General features: G+C 45.9%; 1 protein-coding gene across 3 annotated transcripts; it reads left to right on the top strand.

Annotated features, from left to right (window-relative positions):
- Positions 1-500: 500 nt before the first annotated feature.
- LOC115205214 (protocadherin-18) lies at positions 501-7,236 on the top strand. Of its 3 annotated transcripts, none has more exons than XM_029770956.1 (4): positions 501-3,398; positions 3,925-3,980; positions 4,296-4,480; positions 5,698-7,236. In XM_029770956.1, exons 1-4 carry the CDS (start codon positions 900-902, stop codon positions 6,651-6,653), a joined length of 3,696 nt encoding a protein of 1,231 aa, XP_029626816.1. In that variant the 5' UTR covers positions 501-899; the 3' UTR covers positions 6,654-7,236. The 3 variants fall into 3 exon arrangements, with proteins under 3 accessions (XP_029626816.1, XP_029626817.1, XP_029626815.1); XM_029770957.1 differs by having other exon boundaries at positions 3,892-3,980; positions 4,296-4,411; XM_029770955.1 differs by having other exon boundaries at positions 3,892-3,980.
- The last annotated feature ends 20,013 nt before the right edge of the window (positions 7,237-27,249 follow it).

Here is a 27,249-nt window from a genome sequence, read left to right as displayed (position 1 = left end):
TTTTCCAGTTAAATATACGAGACAACCACATATACAATTCACCTCAAAATATATAGTGAATTTTTCCTGACAGCTGCGTATAGCCAGAGCATAAAAGGCAAGCAGGGCTATTTGGGGGAATATTATATGGAATGTTAAAGTTCTTTGTCATGTTTAATGTAGGGGAAAAAATGACAGTGGCACACGTTTGTGAATTGCAGCTATAACAATATGCGAGTGCCGAGGCAGCCTTGGGTCAATCTGGACATGTTTAAAGTTCTCCCTGAATAATCCCCTTTACCTATTGTTGTGGCACACTTTAAAACTACATCTTTGGGTTGGTCCTCCCGACTTCTGGAATCAATGGGCCCTCTGTGTCGTGAGTGGACATCCTGGATACAGCGAAGGGGCAGCACTTGATTTAGGGAGGGGTGAAGAGGAGAGGGAGGAGGGGTGGGGGAATGTTTTTGTGTGAGCTGAGGAAAAAGACGCAGTTTGGGTGAGGGGCGGGCTATCAGGGCCAGTCTGTCTACGGAGACGAGACACAGACGGCAGGAGCGCGCGACAGAGCAGAGCGCACAGCAACACAAGCGGAGCTGCGCCTTTTCTCCTCGCTCCAGATTTCCAGACACACACTCACACACAGAGGCCGTGTAAGTGGATGTATGCAACAGATCCGTCTACGATAGCAAGAAAAAACTGCATTTGAGTTGGTGTTCTTTGTTGTAAAATCGAAGCTAAAAAGAAAGCGGTGACCTGGTTCATCTTGGGTTCTCAAATCTCCATCTTTAAGTCGATTTGCGCGACTTTACACCGACGGTGATTTACTGGTGGGATTTAACATGTCAGACTTTTGAGAAAGCATATTTTTTCAGACCTTGCTCATCTGTGGAACTGTAGCCCTAACCTGGGTGCTAAAGATGGGTGCCAAAATGAATACACCCAGAGGGAATATAGTATTTTCCACTGCACTATTATTATTTTTGGTTGGAATTATGCAGGACGTTTCTGGTAAGAATTTGAAATATAAAGTTTATGAAGAGCAAAAAGTGGGCACAGTGATTGCAAGGCTAAAGGAAGACGTGGCGGGTGTTCTTTCTAAATTACCGAGTTCAGTGTCCTTTCTGTTCCGTGCTATGCAGCGGGGGAGCACTCCGTTTCTGTCGGTTCGGGAGGAGGACGGTGAAATCACTATAGGGACCAAGATTGACCGGGAGAAGATTTGTGAACAGAACCTCAACTGTTCCATCGAATTTGACGTTATCACCCTGCCTACTGAATACCTCCAGCTCTTCCACGTCGAGGTAGAAGTCTTGGACATTAACGATAACTCGCCACAGTTCTCTCGTGCCATCATACCCATTGAGATCTCCGAGAGCGCATCTGTGGGAAACCGGATCCAGCTGGACAGCGCCACGGACCCAGACGTGGGAGATAACTCCCTTTACTCTTATTCCCTGACACCGAATCACTTTTTCAAAATCGACATTAGGACCAGAACCGACGGTGCCAAATACGCAGAGCTTGTTGTGGTGAGGGAGCTGGACCGGGAGGTGCAGTCCAACTACCAGTTGCAGCTTACGGCCTCGGACAATGGAGTCCCCCCGAAGTCCGGCTCCACTTTGCTCAAGATAAGCATCTCGGACTCTAATGACAACAGTCCGGCTTTTGACGAGCAGTCTTACGTTATTAATCTCATGGAAAACTCACCACTAGGGACTCTACTGATTGATTTAAACGCCACAGATCCGGATGAGGGCACAAACGGTAAAATAGTTTACTCTTTCAGCAGTCATGTCTCTCCCAAAATACTGGAGACGTTTAAAATCAACCCTGAAAATGGTCAAATCACTTTGATTAAAAAAGTGGACTATGAATCTACGTCATCTTATGAGCTGGACATTCAGGCTCAGGATCTGGGTCCCAACTCCATCCCTGGACTTTGTAAAATCGTCATCAAAGTGGTGGACGTGAACGACAACAAACCGGAGATCAACATTAACCTGATGACTCCTGGCAAGGAGGAGGTGGCCTACATCTCGGAGGGCGCGCCAGTGGACACCTTTATAGCACTGGTGCGCGTGGACGACAGTGACACGGGGCTCAACGGTGACGTGGTGTGCCGCCTGCATGGCCACGGTCACTTCCGGCTGCAGAAGACCTATGAGAAGAATTACATGATCCTGACCAACGTGTCTTTGGACAGAGAGAAGAGGTCAGAGTACAGTCTGACGGTCATAGCTGAGGACCGCGGCTCTCCAAGCCTCTCCACAGTCAAACACTTCACTGTACAGGTGTTGGATGAAAACGATAACCCGCCTCGCTTTGAGAAGAGTCGCTACGAGGTCTTCAAGTCAGAGAACAACTCTCCAGGGGCCTACCTGATGACAGTGGTGGCGTCCGACCCTGACCTGGGCACCAACGGTCAGGTGACCTACACGGTGGTGGAAGCTCTGGTCCAGGGAAGCCCCATCTCCACCTACGTCACCATCGACCCGTCCAACGGCGCCATCTACGCTCTACGGAGCTTCGACCACGAGGACGTCAGCCGCATTGCCTTCACCGTCCAGGCACGCGATGGAGGGAACCCCGCCCTCTCCTCCAACGCCACCGTCCTCCTGACCGTGCTCGACGATAACGACAATCCGCCCACCATCCAGTCCCCACCCCTACGAAACCACACCGCCGATCTACCTCTTTGGAGACACGCCTCCGCCGGTCAGCTGGTCACCATCATTAAGGCCACCGACCGCGACACCGGTGCCAACGGCGAGCTGAGCTGCTCCATCGTCGGGGGCAACGAGGAGGGCCTGTTTGTGATGGATGCGCGGCGATGCGAGCTGCGGACCAATGGCAGTCTGGAAGGGGTTCCCAAGGACGTGCTGGAGATCAGGGTGGAGGTGCAGGACAGGGGCACCACCCGCCTGTCCACGGGGGCCCTGCTCCGCCTTTCCCTTCAGGAGAACATGGACATCCTGCCCCCAGGCCTCCCCACGGGCCCAAGCCAGCCACCTCTGGACCTCTCCCTCATCATCATCATCTCCCTGGGGGCCGTGTGTGCCCTGCTGCTGGTGGTCATGGTGATGTTCACCACGGCACGCTGCAACAGGGAGAAGAAGGACCCACGCAACTCGTACAACTGCAGGGTGGCAGAGAACACGTACCAAAACCACCCGAAGAAGCCCTCTAGGCAGATCCACAAGGGAGACATCACCCTGGTCCCCACCGTCAACGGCACCCTGCCCGTACGGGCACACCCACGCTCACCTTCTGCTTCGCCTGCCCCGGAGAGGGGCACCATGGGCAGCCGGCAGAGCCAACACAGCCGCCAGTCGCTTAACAGCCTAGTCACCATCTCCTCCAATCACGTCGCAGAGAACTTTGCTCTGGAACTGGCCCACGCCACGCCCCCTGTCGAGGTAAGAAGAAGAGAGAGAGAGGGTTTCATTTCATATCCTAAGTCCTTAGTGATGTATTACTAGATGGTTTAATGAATATGTTATCTGCTAATGGTAGTCTTTGAATCTCTTAAATGCCTTTGGAATAAAATAGACTACCATCGACTATGGATCTACAGAATAAAGAATGACTGAGTTTAAGCTTTGCCTCATATTATGGTGATATGGAAATGTAATGATGTTTATAATTAGGATTTTTGCGTTATATATTTTCTATTTGTGTGCCCCACGTTGTGTTATGTTCAGTACGCCGTCCCTTATTTCCCATGATCATCTCATTGTCATGTTTTAGATCATGTCATATCAACCTTCATCCAGCTCATGTGTCCTTATGCCCGTCCGCTCCCATCAGTATTCATTCATTCATTCATTTTCCCTTTTCATTTTCCCTTTTATTTTCACTTTCCTTTCTTTTTTCTTTTTTTTCCTTCTTTTTTTTTTTTTTGGATTGTAGCAAGTCTCACAGCTTCTGTCCATGCTCCATCAGGGCCAGTACCAGCCAAGACCCAGTTTCCGTGGCAACAAATACACCAGGAGCTACAGGTAATAACACCCTGTACCTACATCTTAAAATAAACACACCCGAAGGGAATCAGAATGTAAGTGTTTAAGAATGTGTGCATAACTCAGTAAGGCTCTAAGGCATATCCTACAATGCTTTACATATTCCTATAAAGCTTTTGGTGCTATTTCCCTCTTAGGCCTATATGTGCCTTGTTCTATTTTAGGACTCATCCTTGATAATTGTATGCAAAAACCTCCACTGCACTTAGTTTTGATACATGCATAAGCCTTGAACCATCCTCCAATGTGGTTTTCTATGAAAGTTCAGCCATCATTTCTTCTCACCGTCTCCAGGTATGCTCTAAACGACATGGATAAGTTTAGTCTGAAGGACAGTGGTCGTGGTGACAGCGACGCTGGGGACAGTGACTACGAGGCAGGGAGAGAGTCTCCCATCGACAGGCTCCTGGGTGAGGCCTTTACTGAGCTATACCCCCCTGACGGCCAACACAGACCCCATCCACAGCATCCGCATGCAGGTATACACCCCTCACCTCGTCACCCCTCACCCCCATCACCCCTCTCCACCGATCCAATATCAACTCCCTTCCTCTACACGGCTGTTCTTTACTGACCTCTACCAACAGTGTGTATACCTGCATGCAGTGTGCATGCAGGTATACCATCCTCACCCCTTTCACAATATCACTCCTCTCACCCATCTTAGCCCTTACCCCTACACTACAGGCCTCCACTGAGCTGTTCCCCATCACACCACCTCACCCCTCCCAATCACCCCTCATCCCCAACACCTCTGAGAGATTCACTCCCCAGCTGCGTATCAGCACAGTGACTGGGTGGGACTGTGGAGGGAGAAAATAGGGAGAATTATCACCCGTTTCTCTGATGAGAAAAAGCTCTCATCTCCTCCACAACACAATTATTTCAGAGTGCGATCAGGCAGCCAGGCAGGCAGGTGGAGAGGCAGGTTGGAGTGGTTTATCGACAGCTTTGAAAGGCGTTTTTTTTGTAAATCAGTCCGGTTAATCTTTCATCAGCGGGGGAGCCAATCTGCTGCCTGCATGGCCGCGGCTGCTGTTTTTCTAATGTTCCCCAATGCACTCTTCCTTCATCAGCTCTAAGATGTATTACAAATGGTCCTTTTATGGTAATGAGAGCGTAATGGAGTCCCTGAATAGTATGAGTGAATAACCAGCGCTCTTTAATGAAGGCTTTAACTTGGCATATTTGATTTGTCTAATTTATTCTTCAGAGATTTTTCATTTGAAGATTTAATATTGAATAGACGTGACATGAAAGGGAAAAATGCAGGCTTTTGAATGAGTAATAGTAACCATTGATCTGGCCTAGTGAATTGTCCCGACATGTTAATTGCATGTTATAGGTAGTATGCTCTCTCCCAGAGAGTGCTGTTCTATCTAATTAGCTTAGATTTCAACCCATGTTTGAACCCAGATCACACAACTGTGTTTAAAGATGAATGGATATCAAATGTTTGATGTTAAAAGACTGTATGAAAGACAATCTCTCATCTCCTCCCTTCAAAACCACTCCCCAATTCTATGCCTGCTCATCACAAGTCTATCAACAAAAGAACAGTAATACCCAGAACAATCTATGATGTGTGTATGTTTAAATGCATGGCCACATGGGGCCCACCTTCTATGTATTTCATCTATGCAGTGCCTTGTGACTGTATCCCTGACCATGTCTCTCTCTCCCTCTCTCTCTGTAGCGATGAGACTGTGCACTGAGGAGTGTCGTGTCCTGGGTCATTCGGACCAGTGCTGGATGCCTCCCCTGCCATCCCCAGCCTCCTCTGACTACCGCAGCAACCTCTTCATCCCAGGAGATGACCCCCGCCAGGCCAGAGACCCCGAGCAGCCCCCACAGTCCTCCGACCCCGCTCACCCTCATGCCCAACGCAGCAACCAGAGCTTCTCCACCTTTGGCAAGGACAACCAGGAGGGGGCCGAGGAGGGAGAGGCAGAAGACGGGGGAGAGGAGGGGGAGGACCTGTGTGGAACCACCTCCCTGCTGTCAGAGATGAGCAGCGTGTTCCAGAGGCTCCTCCCCCCGTCGCTGGACTCCTACGTCCAGGTCAGTGAGACCCAGAAGGGAGGTGCGAGTGTGGGGGGTGTAGGTGTCCCAATGACGGGGTCACTGGACAGGAGGAGGGGTCACTTGCCAGGTAAGCCCAGTGCTGCAGCCCACCAGCAAGGTGTGGCAGCGTGGGCTGCCAACACCCACTTCCAGAACCCCGGATCTAGCATCGGGCCCTCAGGACATCCACACCCCCAGAACGGCGGCTACCACACCCTCAAACCCAGCACCAAACTCAGCCCCCAGAACAACCACAAGAACCAGGTCGTTGGGCACGGACAGCACGCCCCCACCCCCAAGAACAGCCCTCTCCTCACTGCCCTGGTTAGCCCTACCCTGGTGGTACCCTCCCTGGCCCCTGCCCCTGCCCCCATCCCTGTCCCTGTCCCCCTCCCGGGGCCTTGCGGTAAGTGGCTCCCAGCCATGGAGGAGATCCCAGAGAACTTTGAGGAGGATGAGTTTGACTCAGTGCTGGGGCAGCTGGGACACCTGCAGGGGAAGAGGAGCGACAGCCGCCATGAGTTGATGGACGCCAGCGAGCTAGTGGCTGAGATCAACAAACTGTTACAGGACGTCCGGCAGAGCTAGACATTCTTAAATACCCTCCACTCAACACCTTTGAACTCTGACCTCCAACTTCCTGACCTCCTGTCAGGAGTCCTGCCATGTGTATGGAGGGGGAGCTGAGGAGTCTGGGTAGGAAAAAAGAAAAGAGAAACAAACTAAAGACATAGACCTGCAATTGTCATTAGAGTTGCATTTCTAACGTATTTGTGTTTTGTGAATGCTAAATATCCAAATAATGTTTGTATTTTCTGGTTTGGTACACAATGTACACAATGTGACTGTATTTATCTTTGTATTTTAAAAATACATTTGTATTCTTATATTTATTTAAAAATATGTACATAAACTTAATCAATCAGAATTATATTTTTATATACTGAATGCATGTTAAATGGGAGGAAAAAAAATCAAGATTTTGACATGCAACTGAAAATCTACATATTTAATATTGTCTTTTGTGAAATGTTTTTTTTTATGTCACTATTATTATATGTATACGTGAATATATTCATTATTGGACACAAGTCTTTGTGGTGCATTGTGGGAACGTGTGGAGAAACACAAATAAAGTGGAAGACAGAACTAATATGAGTTTGTCTCTGTTTAATCTTTGACTAATGTTGTCATTGTATTAGAGGAAGGATGTCAGAGACAGATCTATTAACTACACAGAGAAAAAATATAAACTCAACATGTAAAGTGTTGGTCCCATGTTTCATGAGCTGAAATAAAAGATCCCAGAAATTTTCCATACGCACAAAAAGCTTATTTCTCCAAAATTTTGTGCACACATTTGTTTACATCCCTGTTAGTGAGCGTTTCTCCTCAGCCAAGATAATCCATCCACCTGACAGGTGTGGCATATCAAGAAGCTGATTAAACAGCATGATCATTACACAGGTGCCCCTTGTGCTGGGGCCAATAAAAGGCCACTTGAAAATGTGCAGTTTTGTCACACAACACAATGCCACCGATGTCTCAAGTTTTGAGCGAGCATGCAGTTGGCATGCTGACTGCAGAAATGTCCCCTAGAGCTGTTGCCAGGGAAATTCTAATGTTCATTTCTTGTTTTAGAGAATTTGGCAGTACGTCCAATCAGCCTCACAACCACAGAACACTTGTAACTACGCCAGCCTAGGACCTCCACATCTGGCTTCTTCACCTGCGGGAATGTCTGAGTGGGAGAGAATTTCTGTCTGTAATAATGCCATTTTGTGGAGAAAAACTCTTTCTGATTGGCTGGGCGTGGCTCCTCAATGGGTGGGCCTGGCTGCCAAGTGGGTGGGCCTATGCCCTCCAAAGCCCAGCCATGGCTGCGCCCTGCCTATTCATGAGAAATCCATAGATTAGGGCCTAATTCATTTATTTCAATTGACTGATTTCCTCATATGAACTGTAACTTAGTAAAATCTTTGAAATTGTTACATGTTGCATTTATATTTTTGTTCAGTATAAATTAAATGTTTCCATAGGAGGTTGAGAACCTTCGCTGATCTCCCAACATTTGTCATACAGAAGGATATTAGAGGCATGGCCTTGGTATCGTGTGTGTGTGTGTGTGTGTGTGTGTGTGTGTGTGTGTGTGTGAATTTATATTCCTACAAAGAGATGCTGATAGCACAATACTGTCTAAATTTGCTGGTCATGGCTCATATCAACGCATCTTCCCAGACACGCTAGACCCACTCCAATTCACATACCGCCCCAACAGATCCACAGATGACACAATCTCTCTTACACTCCAAAATGTCCTCTCCCACCTGGACAAGATGAACACCTATGTGAGAATGCTGTTCATCGACTACAGCTCAGCGTTCAACACCATAGTGCTCTCCAAACTCATCACTAAGCTTAGGACCCTGGGACTGAACACTTCCCTCTGCAACTGTATCCAGGACTTCCTGACGGACGGGTAGACAACAACACATCCACCACACTGACCCTCAAAACAGGGACCCCCTCAGTGGTGCATGCTTAGCCCCTGTACTTCCTGCGTGGCCGCGCACAACTCCCAACACCATCGTTAAGTGCTGACGACACAACAGGGGTTGGCCTGATCACAGACAATAATGAGACAGCTTATAGGAAGGAGGTCAGAGACCTGGCAGTGTGGTGCCAGGACAACAACCTCTACCTCAGAGCCAGCAAAGACAAATGAGCTAATCGTGGACAACAGGAAACGGAGGGCCGAGCACGCCCCCATCCACATCAACGGGGCTGGAGTGGTGCTGACATATGGAATTGTTTTAAGATGGTCATACCATGGATCCTTTAGCTATTTGACTTAGAATTTTAGGACTCCTTGATGTATAAATTATTTAATTTTTATTGATAAATCCCATAGAAATGCATTGAATAACATTGATAAATGGTAATACGGTTTTGAAGTATCTGTCCTATATCAAGGAGACCTAATAAAGCTGAGGAAATATATACATATATATATATTTTACACGCATTTAACCCTTTTTTGGGTTGGCACAAAACTACATGTACCTCCATACTGAAACTGACTGATTTTTAATGGGGATTCTTTTTGTTATGTTACTTATATTGACGCACAGGTGCGTCAGTAGACTCTAGGGGGACATTATGATTTATCCTGTTGCCTAGTCACTTTATCCCTACCTATATGTACATTCTGCATCTACTTCAATTACCTCGTACCCCTACATGTCGACTCGGTACTGGTACCCCGTGTATATAGCCAAGTTATCGTTACTCATTTTGTATGTATTCATTATGCTATTATTTCTCAACGTTCGCTCTGCATTGTTGGGAAGGGCCCGTAAATAAGCATTTCACTGTTGTTCTACACCTGCTGTTTACGAAGCATGTGACAAATAACATTTAATTTGATTGATTTAGATTTCCATGAAGAAAGATCAATATGAGCTCGCCCTATTGGTGAAAAGAGCTCACTATTGGTCCAATAGCGGTCAGTTCTACTCCAGCTTACTGCTCTTGGATATAACAGTCAGAGCTTCTCTTATTCATGTCCTAGATATTTGGAGGGAGGCTGTTCATGCCAATATAGTGTTCCCTCTTATTTTCCTCCTGGTGGATGGCTGATACGATACCTACAGGTGTTAATAGTGCACTGAAAAACCTTGGTTCTATCATCACCGCTTACTCCTGCTTCTTCTGATGACTTCACCCATCTGAAGGTCTGAGGCTCAGTTTGAAACAAAACAGAGCCCCCTGGAGGCCCTATTGAAGTACTGCAGGAGCAGGTTCCAACATTTGCAAGAAACTAGAGCTGAATTCACCTCACGCTCTCAACCCTGTAGTCGAAATAATCCACAGACACTCCACCGTGGCGCTACCTACAAACCGAAGACATTCACTCACTCATTCAGTATGTCGAAATAAACCAGATGAGGTTAACTGTACCGTACGAGAAAACATTTAGTGTGGTAGTATATTTAGTTTTGACATTTCAGTCATTTAGTAGACGTTCTATGACCTCTGAACCTTTGTGGGTCTGTATTTGACCCATCTGTATTTTACCCATTATACATGTATTGTACCTTTCCCACACTGAGCCCATAACCTGCTAAAATAACTAACTATTTTCTTGCAAAGATAAGGTGAGACGGAAGAAACCACTAGAGCTACAACACAATTATCAAGAGCTCATTGTTTTCGGTGTTTCTACCTCGCCTCAAGTTAATGTTTACACATTAGTCTGTATATATCAGGTAGGTAGCTACCGTTAAAGGCCATTTTTTCCCCCGAGTGGAAGAGCGAGTGGAAGAGGCACGGAGAGGTAGCAGGAGAGAACGAGGGAGTGCTAGATGGAGGGAATGAGAGCAGAGGCAGCGGTAGAGGACGGAAGAGGTAGCGGGAGAGAACGAGGGAGTGCTAGATGGAGGGAATGAGAGCAGAGGCAGCGGTAGAGGACGGAAGAGGTAGCGGGAGAGAACGAGGGAGTGCTAGATGGAGGGAATGAGAGCAGAGGCAGCGGTAGAGGACGGAAGAGGAAGCGCGAGAGAACGAGGGAGTGCTAGATGGAGGGAATGAGAGCAGAGGCAGCGGTAGAGGACGGAAGAGGTAGCGGGAGAGAACGAGGGAGTGCTAGATGGAGGGAATGAGAGCAGAGGCAGCGGTAGAGGACGGAAGAGGTAGCGGGAGAGAACGAGGGAGTGCTAGATGGAGGGAATGAGAGCAGAGGCAGCGGTAGAGGACGGAAGAGGTAGCGGGAGAGAACGAGGGAGTGCTAGATGGAGGGAATGAGAGCAGAGGCAGCGGTAGAGGACGGAAGAGGTAGCGGGAGAGAACGAGGGAGTGCTAGATGGAGGGAATGAGAGCAGAGGCAGCGGTAGAGGACGGAAGAGGTAGCGGGAGAGAACGAGGGAGTGCTAGATGGAGGGAATGAGAGCAGAGGCAGCGGTAGAGGACGGAAGAGGTAGCGGGAGAGAACGAGGGAGTGCTAGATGGAGGGAATGAGAGCAGAGGCAGCGGTAGAGGACGGAAGAGGTAGCGGGAGAGAACGAGGGAGTGCTAGATGGAGGGAATGAGAGCAGAGGCAGCGGTAGAGGACGGAAGAGGTAGCGGGAGAGAACGAGGGAGTGCTAGATGGAGGGAATGAGAGCAGAGGCAGCGGTAGAGGACGGAAGAGGTAGCGGGAGAGAACGAGGGAGTGCTAGATGGAGGGAATGAGAGCAGAGGCAGCGGTAGAGGACGGAAGAGGTAGCGGGAGAGAACGAGGGAGTGCTAGATGGAGGGAATGAGAGCAGAGGCAGCGGTAGAGGACGGAAGAGGTAGCGGGAGAGAACGAGGGAGTGCTAGATGGAGGGAATGAGAGCAGAGGCAGCGGTAGAGGACGGAAGAGGTAGCGGGAGAGAACGAGGGAGTGCTAGATGGAGGGAATGAGAGCAGAGGCAGCGGTAGAGGACGGAAGAGGTAGCGGGAGAGAACGAGGGAGTGCTAGATGGAGGGAATGAGAGCAGAGGCAGCGGTAGAGGACGGAAGAGGTAGCGGGAGAGAACGAGGGAGTGCTAGATGGAGGGAATGAGAGCAGAGGCAGCGGTAGAGGACGGAAGAGGTAGCGGGAGAGAACGAGGGAGTGCTAGATGGAGGGAATGAGAGCAGAGGCAGCGGTAGAGGACGGAAGAGGTAGCGGGAGAGAACGAGGGAGTGCTAGATGGAGGGAATGAGAGCAGAGGCAGCGGTAGAGGACGGAAGAGGTAGTGGGAGAGAAAATGTGAGAGAGAGTGTGCCTGTGACAGAGAGTAAGAGGTAGAAACAGAGATGGGCTGCAGGGAGGGAGAGCAGAATGACATAACTACAGAGAGCAGTGGAGGGATAGAAAGAGAACAGGGATAGAGGGAAAGAGGTAGGTGTGAGGGTGAGAATAGAGAAACAGAGAGAGACAGAGGGATAGAGAGAGGGAAGGATAGAGAAAGAGAACGACAAAGAAACACAGAGAGAGAGAGAGAGAGAGGCAGGGATAATGAGAGAGAGGGCGGGATAGAGAGAGGAAAAGCCAGCGGGGTATTGTTAGGAGAACACAGAGCTGTACACCGGAGTCTGTTGTGTAAAAGGAAGCCAGCATTTGGCATTTCATGTTGTCAGCCGTTTTTCCTGAATGCTGCTTAACATATTCTCTCTGACTACACCCCCTCCCTTCTCTCTCACCCCTTTGCAGACGACTGCACCCTGCAAAATACCCCATCTAACCGAACCCCATAATCTGCACTCCACTCAATACTGTCAAGGTCCAGCTGCACTAGACGTGGTGTCATAATCTGCAAGGTTTTGTTGGGACTGGTCTGACTTTTCAACAGCATCCACATTTGTATTGACTTCGCACAAAGACACACAAGTGACAGAAACAGACTGATTAAAGTAATTTGTCATGAAAAGAAAACAAGGCCATCTGGTCCATAATCATCAGCCATTTTCAAGGTAACAATACTTAATCACATTCTCCTGTATAACCAGTCTGTTGTTTGTCTGCCAATCAGGGCCTACTCTATTGGGTGCCTGTCAGTGTGTTGTCAGTCAGTGGCTCTTCAGTTCATCTCTTCTGTTGTTTTTGTGTTTTCACAGCAAGTCAGCTGTAGGAGAGCCATGCTAAGGGCCAAGAGCAGTGCATAGGAGCTTTGGGATATGGACACACAGGCGAGAGACACTCCAGTGAGACAATCACTGTTTATTATGCTGCTGATGGACCCTAACCCTCTGCTAACCAGCCAGGCAGCACCTCTCATCACCATCATCTCTCTGGCGGAGGTGGGTAGTGTCTGTGTGTGTGTGTGTGTACACACATTCATGAATACGCACACACACACACATAACACAAACATGCACATCGACACAACACAAACGCACACACACACACACATTACACACACACGGACACTATCCTCATCAGAATTTACAGAACATTGGCAAAGACAGGTGGAAATAACATTAGAATACAAATCTCTGGAAACAGCAAATTCCACTTCCTGGGCTAAACCATAGTCACAATTATCAGGGGTGCACCATTATACAATAACAGAATCTGTGGGAAAAAAGGGTGCTCGTTTCTCAAGCATGCCAGGACAGACAAGTCCGTGGGCTCGCCCGACGTGTAGAAGCGGAACTTAGAGAAATGGCAACACACAAGACAAACACAAAGTAAACACTCAAAATAAACGCACACACTGAAGTAAAGCAATTTCACTCGAAATACAGAGGCATTTAGCAGTTGTTTAAAGAGGACTGCCCTTAAAAAGCAGCAAATCCCTTTGAAAATGGCCTATGTGGCATCGATATGAGTCAGAAACATTGATTCTAGTGTCAAAATTGTCTACAAAGTGTAAATAGGATCATTTTGGTCATAACGTCGGTTTTGTTAAAAACCGAGTTTGGAACATCAGTGAGTCACAATGGGTAAATGAAGATTGGGTTTTGATCTGATGATGTCCATTTGCTCACTAACATGGTGAACAGCTGCAGTGATTGCTCTCTATCCAGTAGCATACACAGTGAGACAGACCTGCCCTGCAGCTCCGACTTTGCTTAAATAAGACAACACATAGCAAAAGATTTTATTTGAGAAATACTGCACCAAACACCTTAGATGTAAAATTGCGCAACCAAAACTAAAACATAAATTATTTACAGATTTCTTGAGTTATCTTAGATTCATTGTGTATATTTTGAGGAAGTTAAATAGGCTTCCCGGGGGAACAAACGTCAGGAAACACCTCCAAGACTGAAATCTCATTTTTATAATGAGCAACAGAAAAACACACGTGCCGACCAATGTGTTCAGTGGCTCTTTAAAACCAGTAGCAAAGTTGGAGAATATTAGTTTAATGGAATACAACTTCACTGTAATGTAGGCCTTTTTCCTGCTTGCATTCCGAAACAAATTCCCAAAAGTACAGCTGTTAGCCAAGCAGAAATACTAAAAATGTAGTATAAATCACTGTCCCAAAATTATCAATAAAATCAATTAATTCTCTGTAAAACTGCCCTTTCAAGGTGTCCCCTCTGATCGTTGAGCTACACTGTTGCTAATGACTGGGGAAGTGTAAAACCGTTTATCATTTACACTAGGAATCAAATAGAGGCAAACAGAGCAAACGGAAAGAAACGGGGAGGACCGATCTAATTTTGTCCAATAGAAACTCTCATTTATGTTGCAAAATGTTTTCCGTATGGAGTAAACTGTTTCAGTTGCAAAACGTTTTGCAGCAGACTAAACATTTTGCAATGGAATCCGACAAATGAATACACCCCAGGATGTCAGGGCGGTTGCCAGGTGTGCATCGCAAGTAACTAACTCTGTGGTGTCGTGTGTTTTTTTGGGGCAGGACCATGAAGGAGTACAGAGGTTGCCGGAGTAAGGGAAAATAGCGTCCCTTGAGAGGACAAGAACGAGATGTATGTCAGGAGAAGTGCAGTAGTATAAGAAGACGTATAATTGGAATACGGAGGAGGAATTGGAGGGAAAAAGAGAGGCAGAGGAGGTCAAAGAAAGTGAGGGAGGTAGAGGGTGAACTTGACTCAGTTGAAGATGGTGGAAAAAAGGGAGATGGTTTATCGAAGAATGGCGGAAAGTTTAAGCAAATTAAGCTGTACGAGGTCTGGAGGAGAAATGAAAGTGAATGAAGGCGAATTATCGGAGGTGGTAGGTGTGGGGAAGTTCTCGGAGCCCGAGGCTTGCACCGATGGTCAGGATAAAGATGTGTCTGTGACAGAAGGAGTGACATTTTTGGAGAAAGTGGACACCTGCCTTTTGGCTGATCCATATGTGGTTTCAGGGTGGGTGAAAACGGAGTTAGGTGCTGTGGAATCGGTGTATGTACTGCGAAGTGGTCTTGTGATAATTGTTTGTGTTTTTGCCGGACAGAGGGAGCGGGCGCTCCGCGCCACACAAATGGGGACAATAAGAAAAGGGTGCCATTGAAAGGTGTGGTTACTAGGGTAGCTGTAAATGTGAAAGTGGACCAACTGAAAGGAAAGATTGTTGTGATGTTTGTGATGCTCATCGTTTGTTGTGTCACAGACAGGGGGCGTGAGTGGTGAAACAGAAGAGTCATTGTCTGTTCTTTAGAGTTTTGATGTTGAGTGCCCGACAAAGTGATGTTAGGATATTTCAATTATCCCGTACAAGCTTTTGTGCCATATCCATTATGTTGTTACAGGTGTCAAGCTTATGGGCATGTGGCAGCAGTGTGTAGGAGGGAGATTCTTAGGTGTGAGAAGTGTGCAGAAGGGCATGAGACAAAGGAATGTGTAGCATTGGGGAAAGAAGCGACATGGGCTAATTGTAGGGGTGCCCATGGGGCTGGGGATCATAAATGTCCGGTGCAAGAGAGGCAGGTTGAGGTTTTCAGGGTTAGAGTGGTGCAGAAGTTGTCGTATGCTGAGGCAATGAAGAAAGTAGAGGAAGATGACGCAAGGGGGAAGGATCCTGAGAAGATTTGTGTGAGTAGTACGTCTGTACCGGTGCAGAGGGATAGGCCAATTTTTAGCGTTCATAGCAATGGTTATCATCTGTACCGCAGGGATGGAATGTACAGTATTCATCCTGCTTGACTTATTCAACATTTAGTTGTGTTACAGCCTGAATTCAAAACGGATTTAAAAAAAAATGTCTCACCCATCTACACATCTATCCATAATGACAAAGTGAAAATATGTTTTTAGAAATGCTCACACAAATGCAGAAGTATCCCACATCCCTGAGTCAATGCATTGTAAAAGCACCTTTGGCAGCGATTACAGCTGTGAGTCTTTCTGGGAAAGTCGCTAAGAGCTTTGCACACCTGGATTGTGCAACATTTGGCAATTACTATTTAAAAAATGATTGAAGCTGTGAAATTGGTTGTTGATTATTGCTAGAAAACCATTTGAAGGTCTTGCCATAGATTTTCAACTAGATTTAATTCAAAACTGTAACTCAGCCACTCAGGAACATTCACTGTTTATTGGTAAGCAACCCCACTGTAAACTTGGTTATTGCCCTGCTGGAAGCTGAATTCATCTCCCAGTGTCTGGTGGAAAGCAGACTGAACCATGTTTTCCGCTGGGATTTTGTCTGTGCTTAGCTCCATTCCATTTCTTTTTCATCCTGAAAAACTCCCAAGTCCTTAACGATTACAAGCACAGACATAACAAAATGTATCCGCCACTATGCTTGGAGATATGGATGGTGGTCGTCAGTAATGTGTTGTATTGGATTTGCCCAAAACATAACACTTTGTTGCAGTATTACTTTAGTGCCTTGTTGGAAATAGGATGCATGTTTTGAATATTTTTATTCTGTACAGGCTTCCTTCTTTTCACTCTGTCAATTAGGTTAGTATTGTGGAGTAACTACAATGATGTTGATCCATCCTCAGTTTTCACCTATCACAGCCATTAAACTCTGTCACCATTGGCCTCATGGTGAAATCCCTGAGCTGTTTCCTTCCTCTTCTGCAATCTTTGTAGTGACTGGGTGTATTAATACACCATCCAATGTGTAATTAATAACTTCACCATGCTCAGAGGGATATTCAATGGCTGTTTTTTTGTTTGTTTACCCATCTAACCAATAGGTGCCCTTCTTTGCGAAGCATTGGAAAACCTCCCTGGTCTTCGGGGTTGAATCTGTGTTTGAAATTCACTGCTCGACTGAGGGACCTTATAGATAAGATGAGGTAGTCATTAAAAAAATCTTGTTAAAATACTATTATTACACACAATAGTCCAACTTATGTGACTTGTTCAGCAGATTTGTACTCCTGCACATATTTAGGCTTGCCACAAAAAAGGGCTTGAATACATTTCAGCTTTTAATCTTTTATTAATTCATTTTTTTTGCAAAAAACATAATTCCACTTTGACATTATGAGGTATTGTGTGTAGGCCAGTGTCCAAAAATCTCAATTTAATACATTTTAAATACAGGCTGTAACACAACAAAATGTGGAAAAAGTCACGGCGGTGTGAATACTTTCTGTAGACACTATAAGTCGCAGAAAATAGAGGTTGTGGTGGCAGCTGCAGAGAAGTATTTAGGTGTACGAGACTTGACGTCAGAAGGGTTACAGGGTGTGTTGAGTAGTGGCGTCTCGTCCTCCCAGGCCGTTGGCCTGGGTAGGACTAAATAGGTTTGAATGGTGGAATAGGGTAGTGGGTTTTAAAGAGTGTAGGGTTAGATGGCAGGGTATTATTTAAATGTATTTTTTTTTTTATTTAAAGTATAAGGGATTTATACCCTAGTCTAGTTTGTGCCAGTAATACTACATTTATTGGATACCAACCACAGTTAAATCTCATAAAGAAGAAGTGTTTTTGGCTATTTTGGTGCTAGCCATTTTGCTCAAAAGACCTGGCAACCCTACATTTCCAGGTAGCTACTAGTTGTCAGAAAAGACCTCGAAAGAGGCAGGACTTATTTTATTGATAATTTTGAGAGCATTCATTTTAGGCCTATGTTTATTTCACCTTCAGTTCCCACGTATAACAACCTGCCAAGCCGCCAAGGAATTCCAGGTCATGCCTTTGGTGATGGGAAACGTTTTTCAGAGACAGGTAAACCAGAGGACTGCTAAACATTCTGGGTACGAGTAGGCAGTACGGGATTCCAATCCACAGGAGGCTAACCTGTCACCATCACATTGTGTGTGTGTGTGTGTGTGTGGTAGGTAGGTAGGTATACTCTGGGGTCAGTGTTAGCTGTGTTAGTCCAGTGTAATCCCCTTGCATGTCTGTAAACACCTTGCTGGACGGTGCTGCCAGGGTTTATTAGCGGAATGATTTGGTGTTGCTTCTGTTAGAGGCCACCCAGAGAAGACATGGAGAACGACGAATGAGGACAAGATGAAGATGGCAGGAACCACCATGTATGTGGACAAGATGAAGATGGCAGGAACCACCATGAATGTGGACAAGATGAAGATGGCAGGAACCACCATGAATGTGGACAAGATGAAGATGGCAGGAACCACCATGAATGTGGACAAGATGAAGATGGCAGGAGCCCCCTTGAATGTGGACAAGATGAAGATGGCAGGAACCACCTTGAATGTGGACAAGATGAAGATGGCAGGAACCACCTTGAATGTGGACAAGATGAAGATGGCAGGAACCACCTTGAATGTGGACAAGATGAAGATGGCAGGAACCACCTTGAATGTGGACAAGATGAAGATGGCAGGAACCACCTTGAATGTGGACAAGATGAAAATTTCAGGAACCACCTTGAATGTGGACAAGATGAAGATGGCAGGAACCACCTTGAATATGGACAAGATGAAGATTTCAGGAAACACCTTGAATGAGGACAAGTAAACCGCCCGGAACAAACGTCAAGTAAAGAGAAAAACTCACCAGAAGCGGGCGTGTGAAAAAGACAGGACAGGCAGAGCAGAGCAGAGCAGAGCAGAGCAGTGACTAATTGTATGCTAGCAGGATAGTTTATATCTCCAATCATCATTGCTAATAGCGATGTTATATCCACAAGTGGATGAATTGGTCTAATATAGCACGTATGGCAAAGTCTTACTCCTTAGCTACCTCTTCCAATTCAGATGAGCTCGAATTTTTTAAAAATAAAGACAACGTTTGTATTAGTTTGTGTGACTACAGCGCCAGCGCTAAAATGCAAAAATAGAGACATGTTCTAATTAAGCGAGGTGTCAAAGCGGTTGGGTCATTAGAATTCAAAACAATGCATTCTAAAATATATCACACACATGCCTAGCACGCTCTCGCTTTAGGCCACCTGTTAGAGAAAGAATGATTGTATTGTGAATGACAAGCAACCTCAAATTGGCTATATTTCTAAACACTTATTCTGATTATCTAAGGCATTTCCAGTTGGCCTCCTGTACGGTTCTGTGTAATTACTGTAAACAGACTGTATTGTCAGCATCTGTGTTGTAGCTGTCAGGGTTGTAGTGAACCGTGTCAACAACGACTGATATCTAACAGTTAGAGAGGCGTCTATCCACATTATCTACTGTCATGGAGAGGGAAATTGTTTAGTCATGGTGTCTGGACTGCTACATCAAGGAGAGCTGGGTGTGTGTGTGTGTGTGTGTGTGTGTGTGTGTGTGTGTGTGTGTGTGTGTGTGTGTGTGACTGACTGACTGACTGACTGACTGAGTGAGTGAGTGAGTGAGAGAGAGAGAGAGTGAGAGAGTGTGTGAGTGTGTGTCCTCCCAGGATGAACGTTATCCTTGGTAGCACACTTGAATCTATTCCAAACTATTTAACACCTGTTTCAGCGTGTCCGCCACTTACTAATGTGCATCCAGCTGTGCTAATATTAATCACATCAGGAGCTTTTATTTACAGTCAGTCAGAAAATAAATAAAACAGTCTCATTCCCCTTGCCAAAGAAAGAAAGAAAGAAATGTACATTGAGATTGATTAATGAATCCGGAACGAAGGGGAGCTGTGCATATTAATGAAGATCTCTGGGTAATTATACAAGGTGAAACAATGATGTCTCCCAAAATGTTCCATATTGCAGCCGGTCGCTGAGATGTTTATCAGGAAGATTTAGGAGTGTTTGGCTCCCTCTCGTTTGTCTTGTTTAATTAGGGTAAATATGTTGGCGTGGGGTGGGGGATCAGAGCAGGAGATTAATGGGCTGCTAGAAATGCCTCTCTCTTTAAGTACACCCTCCCAGCTCTGGCTGGCACCTGTGGGCCCAAGACTAATGGCTTCACTCTATTAAAAACTACACAGCACACTTGCTCTGGAGGCCTCTACTTTCTTAAAGGTGCAATCTGCAGTTTCTAAGTACATTTTTGGACGTATAAATTTGTTGTACTGCACTGGGTAAAATCAGGGTCGTACAGAGTGTTTCTTGGTAGTCTTAACGAAATCTACTTTGAAACAAAAGTATTCACCTCACACACATGGCTATGGGCTTTAAAAAGAAGACACCTGTACCATGTCAGATATAGGGTTGAAATGTATTACATTTGGAGTTTGCATCCCAATATTACACTTTATATACATCACAGAAGCCTGAAATATGACAAAACCATTTGAAATACAAACACCGGATTTTCAGTGGTTTAAAAAAACATCAGGAAAGAACTACTGATATACACCGATTGATTCTTGAAGAATATAACTTATAAATGCCTCTTGAGCTTAGTTCAATTGCCTTCTCTCCTCAGAACTCCAAATATGAGCTTGCTTCACTCCAGTATTTGCAAACATTGTAAATGTTAACAAACAGTGTTTAACCTCAAAACATGGTTAAAACTATAATGTTGATATCGTGGATTGGTCAGTCCTTGCATTCATAGCTCTGTCAATGAGTTTGAGAGTGGTTACATTTCTCCAGGCCCATCCCTCAGCTTTTTACCAAAACAGAGGTCGGGATGCGCTTTATTGTTTCAACTATGGACTGCCCCTTTAAGGAGAGAGAGTGTGTGTGTGTTTGTTTTCATAACTTCGGTGTGTGTGCGTACGTGTGTGTATTGGGAGTTCACTACCTTTACATTGACCACTGTTCACCGGACGTGCTACCTGTCCCAGACCTGCTGTTTTCAACTCTCTAGAGACAGCAGGAGCGGTAGAGATACGCTGAATGATCGGCTATGAAAAGCCAACTGACATTTACTCTTGAGGTGCTGACCTGTTGCACCCTCGACAACTGTGATTATTATTATTTGACCATGCTGGTCATTTATGAACATTTGAACATCTTGGCCATGTTCTGTTATAATCTCCACCCGGCACAGCCAGAAGAGGACTGGCCACCCCTCATAGCCTGGTTCCTCTCTAGGTTTCTTCCTAGGTTTTGGCCTTTCTAGGGAGTTTTTCCTAGCCACCGTGCTTCTACACCTGCATTGCTTGCTGTTTGGGGTTTTAGGCTGAGTTTCTGTACAGCACTTTGAGATTTCAGCTGATGTAAGAAGGGCTATATAAATAAATTTGATTTGATTTGATGATTGAGAATAACATTTCAGAAATGCCTGCAATTTACGGTTGGCTTACATGTGATTGTATTCTCTGAGTATTTCTATTAGATTGTATGTTGCCATAGTCACCATCCTCCTCTCTCTGACTGTGCATGTATGTGTGTATATGTGTGTGTGTGTGTGAGAGAGAGCGAGCGTGTGCATGCATGCATGCGTGCCGAACTGCGTATGTGTGCGTTTGTGTGTTTCTCCTTTCAACCACTAGATGGTACTGTTTCTGTTCCATTCATTCAGCACCAGTTGTTGTCAGTGTGTATGAATATGAAAACTGTACATCAACAACATAGGTTTTGAATAAATTTTACCATTCATTTAACTTTTACCATCCTCTCGAGATCTGACCTAGAGGTTTAGAAACAAAGGTAACAAATTGATCTGAAATAGACAAAACAAATGTTATTTCCTCTCTTCTCCCAGTGTAATGTTAGGTGCTCCTAGGTCTCTTCCATTATTGCAGGGTCTTCTATCGCTCATTCAGTGTATCAGAACTGATTGCTTCTCACTGCCAGACAGAACAGAGCGTAATGAATCTCTAGTCTCCACTGGCACAGACATTACCCATTCCACCTCCACGGAGCACCGAGAGGAGAGACAGACCAAAATCTATTCATTTGAGCTACTGCTTGGCAGATAAAGAATTCTGCTAATATTTTATAACGTCAGTTCACTCATCTGTCACTGTCTCTTTGCACCATGAGGCATTCCTCCTTATCACAAAAATCAAGTTAGATAGAGAAGTTGAGAATATTATTGATTTCATTGCAAATTTACCCGTGCAATCTACTAATCACCATATTGGACTGTCAGCATAATATGAAAATGGTGTGTATACCTGTAGCTTCCAGTCCTTGGTATATTATTGTCAAGATACACCCTCCCTCAAACACAAATACAAATGCACATGGTACACGCACAAACACACACTTTCAATGTGTGTTTGTGTTTCTGTGTGTACAGGTATCATTGAAAGTGAGAGAGAGAGGGAGGGAGAGATGAGGGAGAGAGAGAGAGAGAGGAGAGAGGGAGGGGGAGAGAGGGAGCGAGAGAGAGAGAGAGAGGGGGAAGAGAGGAGAGGGGGAGAGATGAGAGAGGAGGGAGAGGGGAGTGAGCGAGCGAATGAGAGAGAGGGAGCCAGAGAGCGAATGAGAGAGAGGGATCGAGAGAGCGAATGAGAGAGAGGGAGAGAGAGGAGAGAGAGAGCAGGGAGAGTGGAGATAGGGAGCGAGAGAGAGAGAGAGAATGAGAGAGAGAGGCGAGAGAGAAGGGAGAGAGGGAGCGAGAGAGAGGGGGAGAGAGGAGAGAGAGGGGAGATAGGGAGAGAGATAGAGAAAGAGCGAGGGGGGAGACAGGAGAGAGAGAAAGAGGAGAGAGAGGAGGGAGAGGGGAGATAGGGAGGAAGAAAGAGAGCGAGTGAGAGAGGGAGGGAGTGAGAGAGAGAATGAGAGAGAGAGAATGAGAGAGAGAGATGGAGTGAGAGAGAGAGAAAGAGAATGAGAGAGAGGAGAGAGAGGGGGGAGAGAGAGGCGAGGGGAGAGACAGGAGAGAGAGAGGGGAGGGAGGGAAAGACAGACAGACAGACAGACAGACAGACAGACAGACAGACAGACAGACAGACAGACAGACAGACAGACAGAGAGAGAGAGCAGCAACCAGAGTGGGTGTTTGTGTTACGGTGTTTGACACTGCTTGCTGTGCTAATTGCACCAGGCAGTGTTTGTGTAATAATCAGTGGTTCAAAACATCTGTGCTTCTACACAAACGTGTTCCCATACAAACCCACATCAACAGGGAAATAGAACTGAGAGGAAATGTCATCCTTTTGATGAATAGCCATTTTCGATTCATCCTCTTAGAGCGTTTTCACACAGTTCTGAGCTATAGTTTGATTCAGAGTTTGGTTAATTGTTACATTATATTTTTTTATTTGGTCCGGTTGGTTTCACATTGCCAAATGTCAAACAAACTAAATGCCTAAACAATACCACGTGTTCATGCAAGTCATTTGTTTATTGGAGAAAAATGCTCACGTTAAATCCATCTATGACAAAAAACAAGCCATGTATCCCACACTTCATATTACTTTCCCCTTGGTCTTCCAACAACATACGGGAGGAAACAGAGCTATTCAGTAGCCTACAGTAGGGGAAAAAAGTATATGATCCCCTGCTGATTTTGTATGTTTGCCCACTGACAAAGAAAGGATCAGTCTATAATTTTAATGGTAGGTTTATTTGAACAGTGAGAGACAGAATAACAACAAAAATATCCAGAAAAACGCATGTCAAAAATGTTATAAATTGATTTGCATTTTAATGAGGGAAATAAGTATTTGACACCCTCTCAATCAGAAAGATTTCTGGCTCCCAGGTGTCTTTTATACAGGTAACGAGCTGGGATTAGGAGCACACTCTTAAAGGGAGTGCTCCTAATCTCAGTTTGTTACCTGTATAAAAGACACCTGTACACAGAAGCAATCAATCAATCAGATTCCAAACTCTCCACCATGGCCAAGACCAAAGAGCTCTCCAAGGATGTCAGGGACAAGATTGTAGACCTACGCAAGGCTGGAATGGGCTACAAGACCATCGCCAAGCAGCTTGGTGAGAAGGTGACAACAGTTGGTGCGATTATTCGCAAATGGAAGAAACACAAAAGAACTGTCAATCTCCCTCGGCCTGGGGCTCCATGCAAGATCTCACCTCGTGGAGTTGCAATGATCATGAGAACGGTGAGGAATCAGCCCAGAACTACATGGGAGGATATTGTCAATGATCTCAAGGCAGCTGGGACCATAGTCACCAAGAAAACAATTGGTAACACACTACGCCGTGAAGGACTGAAATCCTGCAGCGCCCGCAAGGTCCCCCTGCTCAAGAATACATATACATGCCCGTCTGAAGTTTGCCAATGAACATCTGAATGACTCAGAGGACAACTGGTGAAAGTGTTGTGGTCAGCTGAGACAAAAATGGAGCTCTTTGACATCAACTCAACTCGCCGTGTTTGGAGGGGGAGGAATGACCCCAAGAACACCATCTCCACCGTCAAACATGGAGGTGGAAACATTATGCTTTGGGGGTGTTTTTCTGCTAAGGGGACAGGACAACTTCACTGCATCAAAGAGACGATGGACGGGGCCATGTACCGTCAAATCTTGGGTGAGAACCTCCTTCCCTCAGCCAGGTCATTGAAAATGGGTCGTGGATGGGTATTCCAGCATGACAATGACCCAAAACACACGGCCAAGGCAACAAAGGAGTGGCTCAAGAAGAAGCACATTAAGGTCCTGGAGTGGCCTAGCCAGTCTCCAGACCTTAATCCCATAGAAAATCTGTGGAGGGAGCTGAAGGTTCGAGTTGCCAAACGTCAGCCTCGAGACCTTAATGACTTGGAGAAGATCTGCAAAGAGGAGTGGGACAAAATTCCTTCTGAGATGTGTGCAAACCTGGTGGCCAACAACAAGAAACATCTGACCTCTGTGATTGCCAACAAGGGTTTTGCCACCAAGTACTAAGTAATGTTTTGCAGAGGGGTCAAATAATTTTTTCCCTCATTAAAATGCAAATCATTTTATAACATTTTTGACATGCGTTTTTCTGGATTTTTTTGTTGTTATTCCGTCTCTCACTGTTCAAATAAACCTACTATTAAAATTATAGACTGATCATTTCTTTGTAAGTGGGCAAACGTACAAAATCAGCAGGGGATCAAATACTTTTCCCCCCACTGTATATCCTGATCTCACCTAATCTCAATCAATCAATCAAATGTATTTATAAAGCACTTTTTACGTCAGCCGATGTCACAAAGTGCTATATAGAAACCCAGGCTAAAACCCCAAGCAATGCAGATGTAGAAGCCTGGTAGGAAAAACTCCCTAGGAAGGCCGGAACCTAGGAAGAACTATAAAGGAACCAGGCTCTGAGGGGTGGCTAGTCCTCATCTGGCTGCATCAAATGCACTTATAAATGTGCTGCTACACAAATCAAATCAAATTGTATTAGTCACATGCGCCGAATACGACAGGTGGACACCTTACAGTGAAATGCTTACTTACGAGCCCCTAACCAACAATGCAGTTAAAAAAAATATATAAGTAAAAATAAGAAATAAAAGTAACAAGTAATTAAAGAGCAGCAGTAAAATAACAACAGTGAGACCATATACAGGAGGGTACTTAGTACATAGTCAATGTGCGGGGGCACAGTTTAGTTCAGGTAATATGTACATGTAGGTAGAGTTATTAAAGTGACTGTGCATAGATGATAACAACAGAGATTAGCAGTAAGGGGGGGGGGGGGGGGTAATGCAAATAGTCTCGATAGCCATTTGATTAGATGTTCAGGAGTCTTATGGCTTGGGGGTAGAAGCCTCTTGGACCAAGACTTGGCGCTCAGGTACCGCTTGCCGTGTGGTAGCAGAGAGAAGAGTCTATGACTAGGGTGGCTGGAGTCTTTGACAATTCTTAGGGCCTTCCTCTGACACCATCTGGTGTAGAGGTCCTGGATGGCAGGAAGCTTGGCCCCAATGATGTACTGGGCCATACTCACAACCCTCTGTAGTGCCTTGCGGTCAGAGGCCGAGCAGTTGCCATACCAGGCAGTGATGCAACCAGTCAGGATGCTCTCGATGGTGCAGCTGCAGAACCTTTTGAGGATCTGAGGACCCATGCCAAGTCTTTTCAGTCTCCTGAGGGGGAATAGGTTTTGTTGTGCCCTCTTCACGACTGTCTTGGTGTGCTTGGACCATGTTAGTTTGTTGGTGATGTGGACACCAAGGAACTTGAAGCTCTCAATCTGCTCCATTGCAGCTCCATCGATGAGAATGGGGGTGTGCTCGGTCCTATTTTTCCTGTAGTCTACAATCATCTCCTTTGTCTTGATCACGTTGAGGGAGAGGTTGTTGTCCTGGCACCACACGGCCAGGTCTCTGGCCTCCTCCCTATAGACTGTCTCGTTGTTGTCGGTGATCAGGCCTACCACTGTTGTGTCATCGGCAAACTTAACGATGGTGTTGGAGTTGTGACTGGCCGTGCAGTCATGAGTGAACTGGGAGTACAGGAGGGGACTGAGCATACACCCCTGAGGGGCCCCTGTGTTGAGGATCAGCGTGGCGAATGTGTTGTTACCTACCCTTACCACCTGGGAGCGGACCGCCAGGAAGTCCTGGATCCAGTTGCACAGGGAGGTGTTTAGTCCCAGGGTCCTTAGCTTATTGATGAGCTTTGATGGCACTATGGTGTTGAACGCTGAGCTGTAGTCAATGAATAGCATTCTCACATAGGTGTTCCTTTTGTCCAGGTGGGAAAGGGCAGTGTGGAGTGCAATAGAGATTGTGTCATCTGTGGATCTGTTAGGGAGGTATGCAAATTGGAGTGGGTCTAGGGTTTCTGGGATAATGGTGTTGATGTGAGCCATGACCAGCCTGTCAAAGCACTTTGTGACTACAGACGTGAGTACTACGGGTCGGTAGTCATTTAGCAGGTTACCTTAGTGTTCTTGGGCACAGGGATTATGGTGGTCTGGTTAAAACATGTTGGTATTACAGACTCAGACAGGGAGAAGTTGAAAATGTCAGTGAAGACACTTGTCAGTTGGTCAAAGCAAGCTCGCAGTACATGTCCTGGTAATCGGTCTGGCCCTGTTGACCTGTTTAAAGGTCCTACTCACATCGGTTGCGGAGAGCGTGGTCACACAGTCTTCCGCAACAGCTGGTACTCTCATGCATGTTTCAGTATTGTTTGCCTTGAAGCGAGCATAGAAGTAGTTTAGCTCGTCTGGTAGGCTTGTGTCACTGGGCAGCTCTCGGCTGTGCTTCCCTTTGTAGTCTGTAATGGTTTGCAAGCCCTGCCACATCCGACGATTGTCAGAGCCAGTGTAGTACGAATGTTTCAGAGATATCATGATACTGTGTGCATTTCATCAAACGCTCTCAGTCAAACAGCCAATAATACTGTGGTTCTGGTTCTTCTGGTTTTGGTTCTGGTTCTTTTCCTGTGTTTGGTCCAGACTGTGTTCTCAACTGCAGCGCACCACAGTACAAATGGAATCAGACTACCCTTTTAGAGTGAACCACGGTGCATTGTTTAGTCGAGTTGAATCAGACCACCCTTTTAGAGCAAACCACAGTGAATTGTTTAGTCGAATGGAATCAGACCACCCTTTTAGAGCGAACCACGGTGC

The sequence above is a fragment of the Salmo trutta genome, chromosome 13, assembly GCF_901001165.1.
Source record: "Salmo trutta chromosome 13, fSalTru1.1, whole genome shotgun sequence".
Lineage (NCBI taxonomy): Eukaryota > Metazoa > Chordata > Actinopteri > Salmoniformes > Salmonidae > Salmo > Salmo trutta.
Note: the sequence above shows the minus strand (reverse complement) of the source record. Positions and strands in the feature narration are given on the sequence as shown.

Excerpts from the sequence above, each read along its gene's own strand:
- LOC115205214 (XM_029770955.1), top strand. The coding sequence starts at position 900 with ATGGGTGCCAAAATGAATACACCCAGAGGGAATATAGTATTTTCCACT. Across the intron at positions 3,399-3,891 it reads ACGCCACGCCCCCTGTCGAG|CAAGTCTCACAGCTTCTGTC; the intron begins GTAAGAAGAAGA and ends TTTGGATTGTAG. Across the intron at positions 4,481-5,697 it reads TCCACAGCATCCGCATGCAG|CGATGAGACTGTGCACTGAG; the intron begins GTATACACCCCT and ends CTCTCTCTGTAG.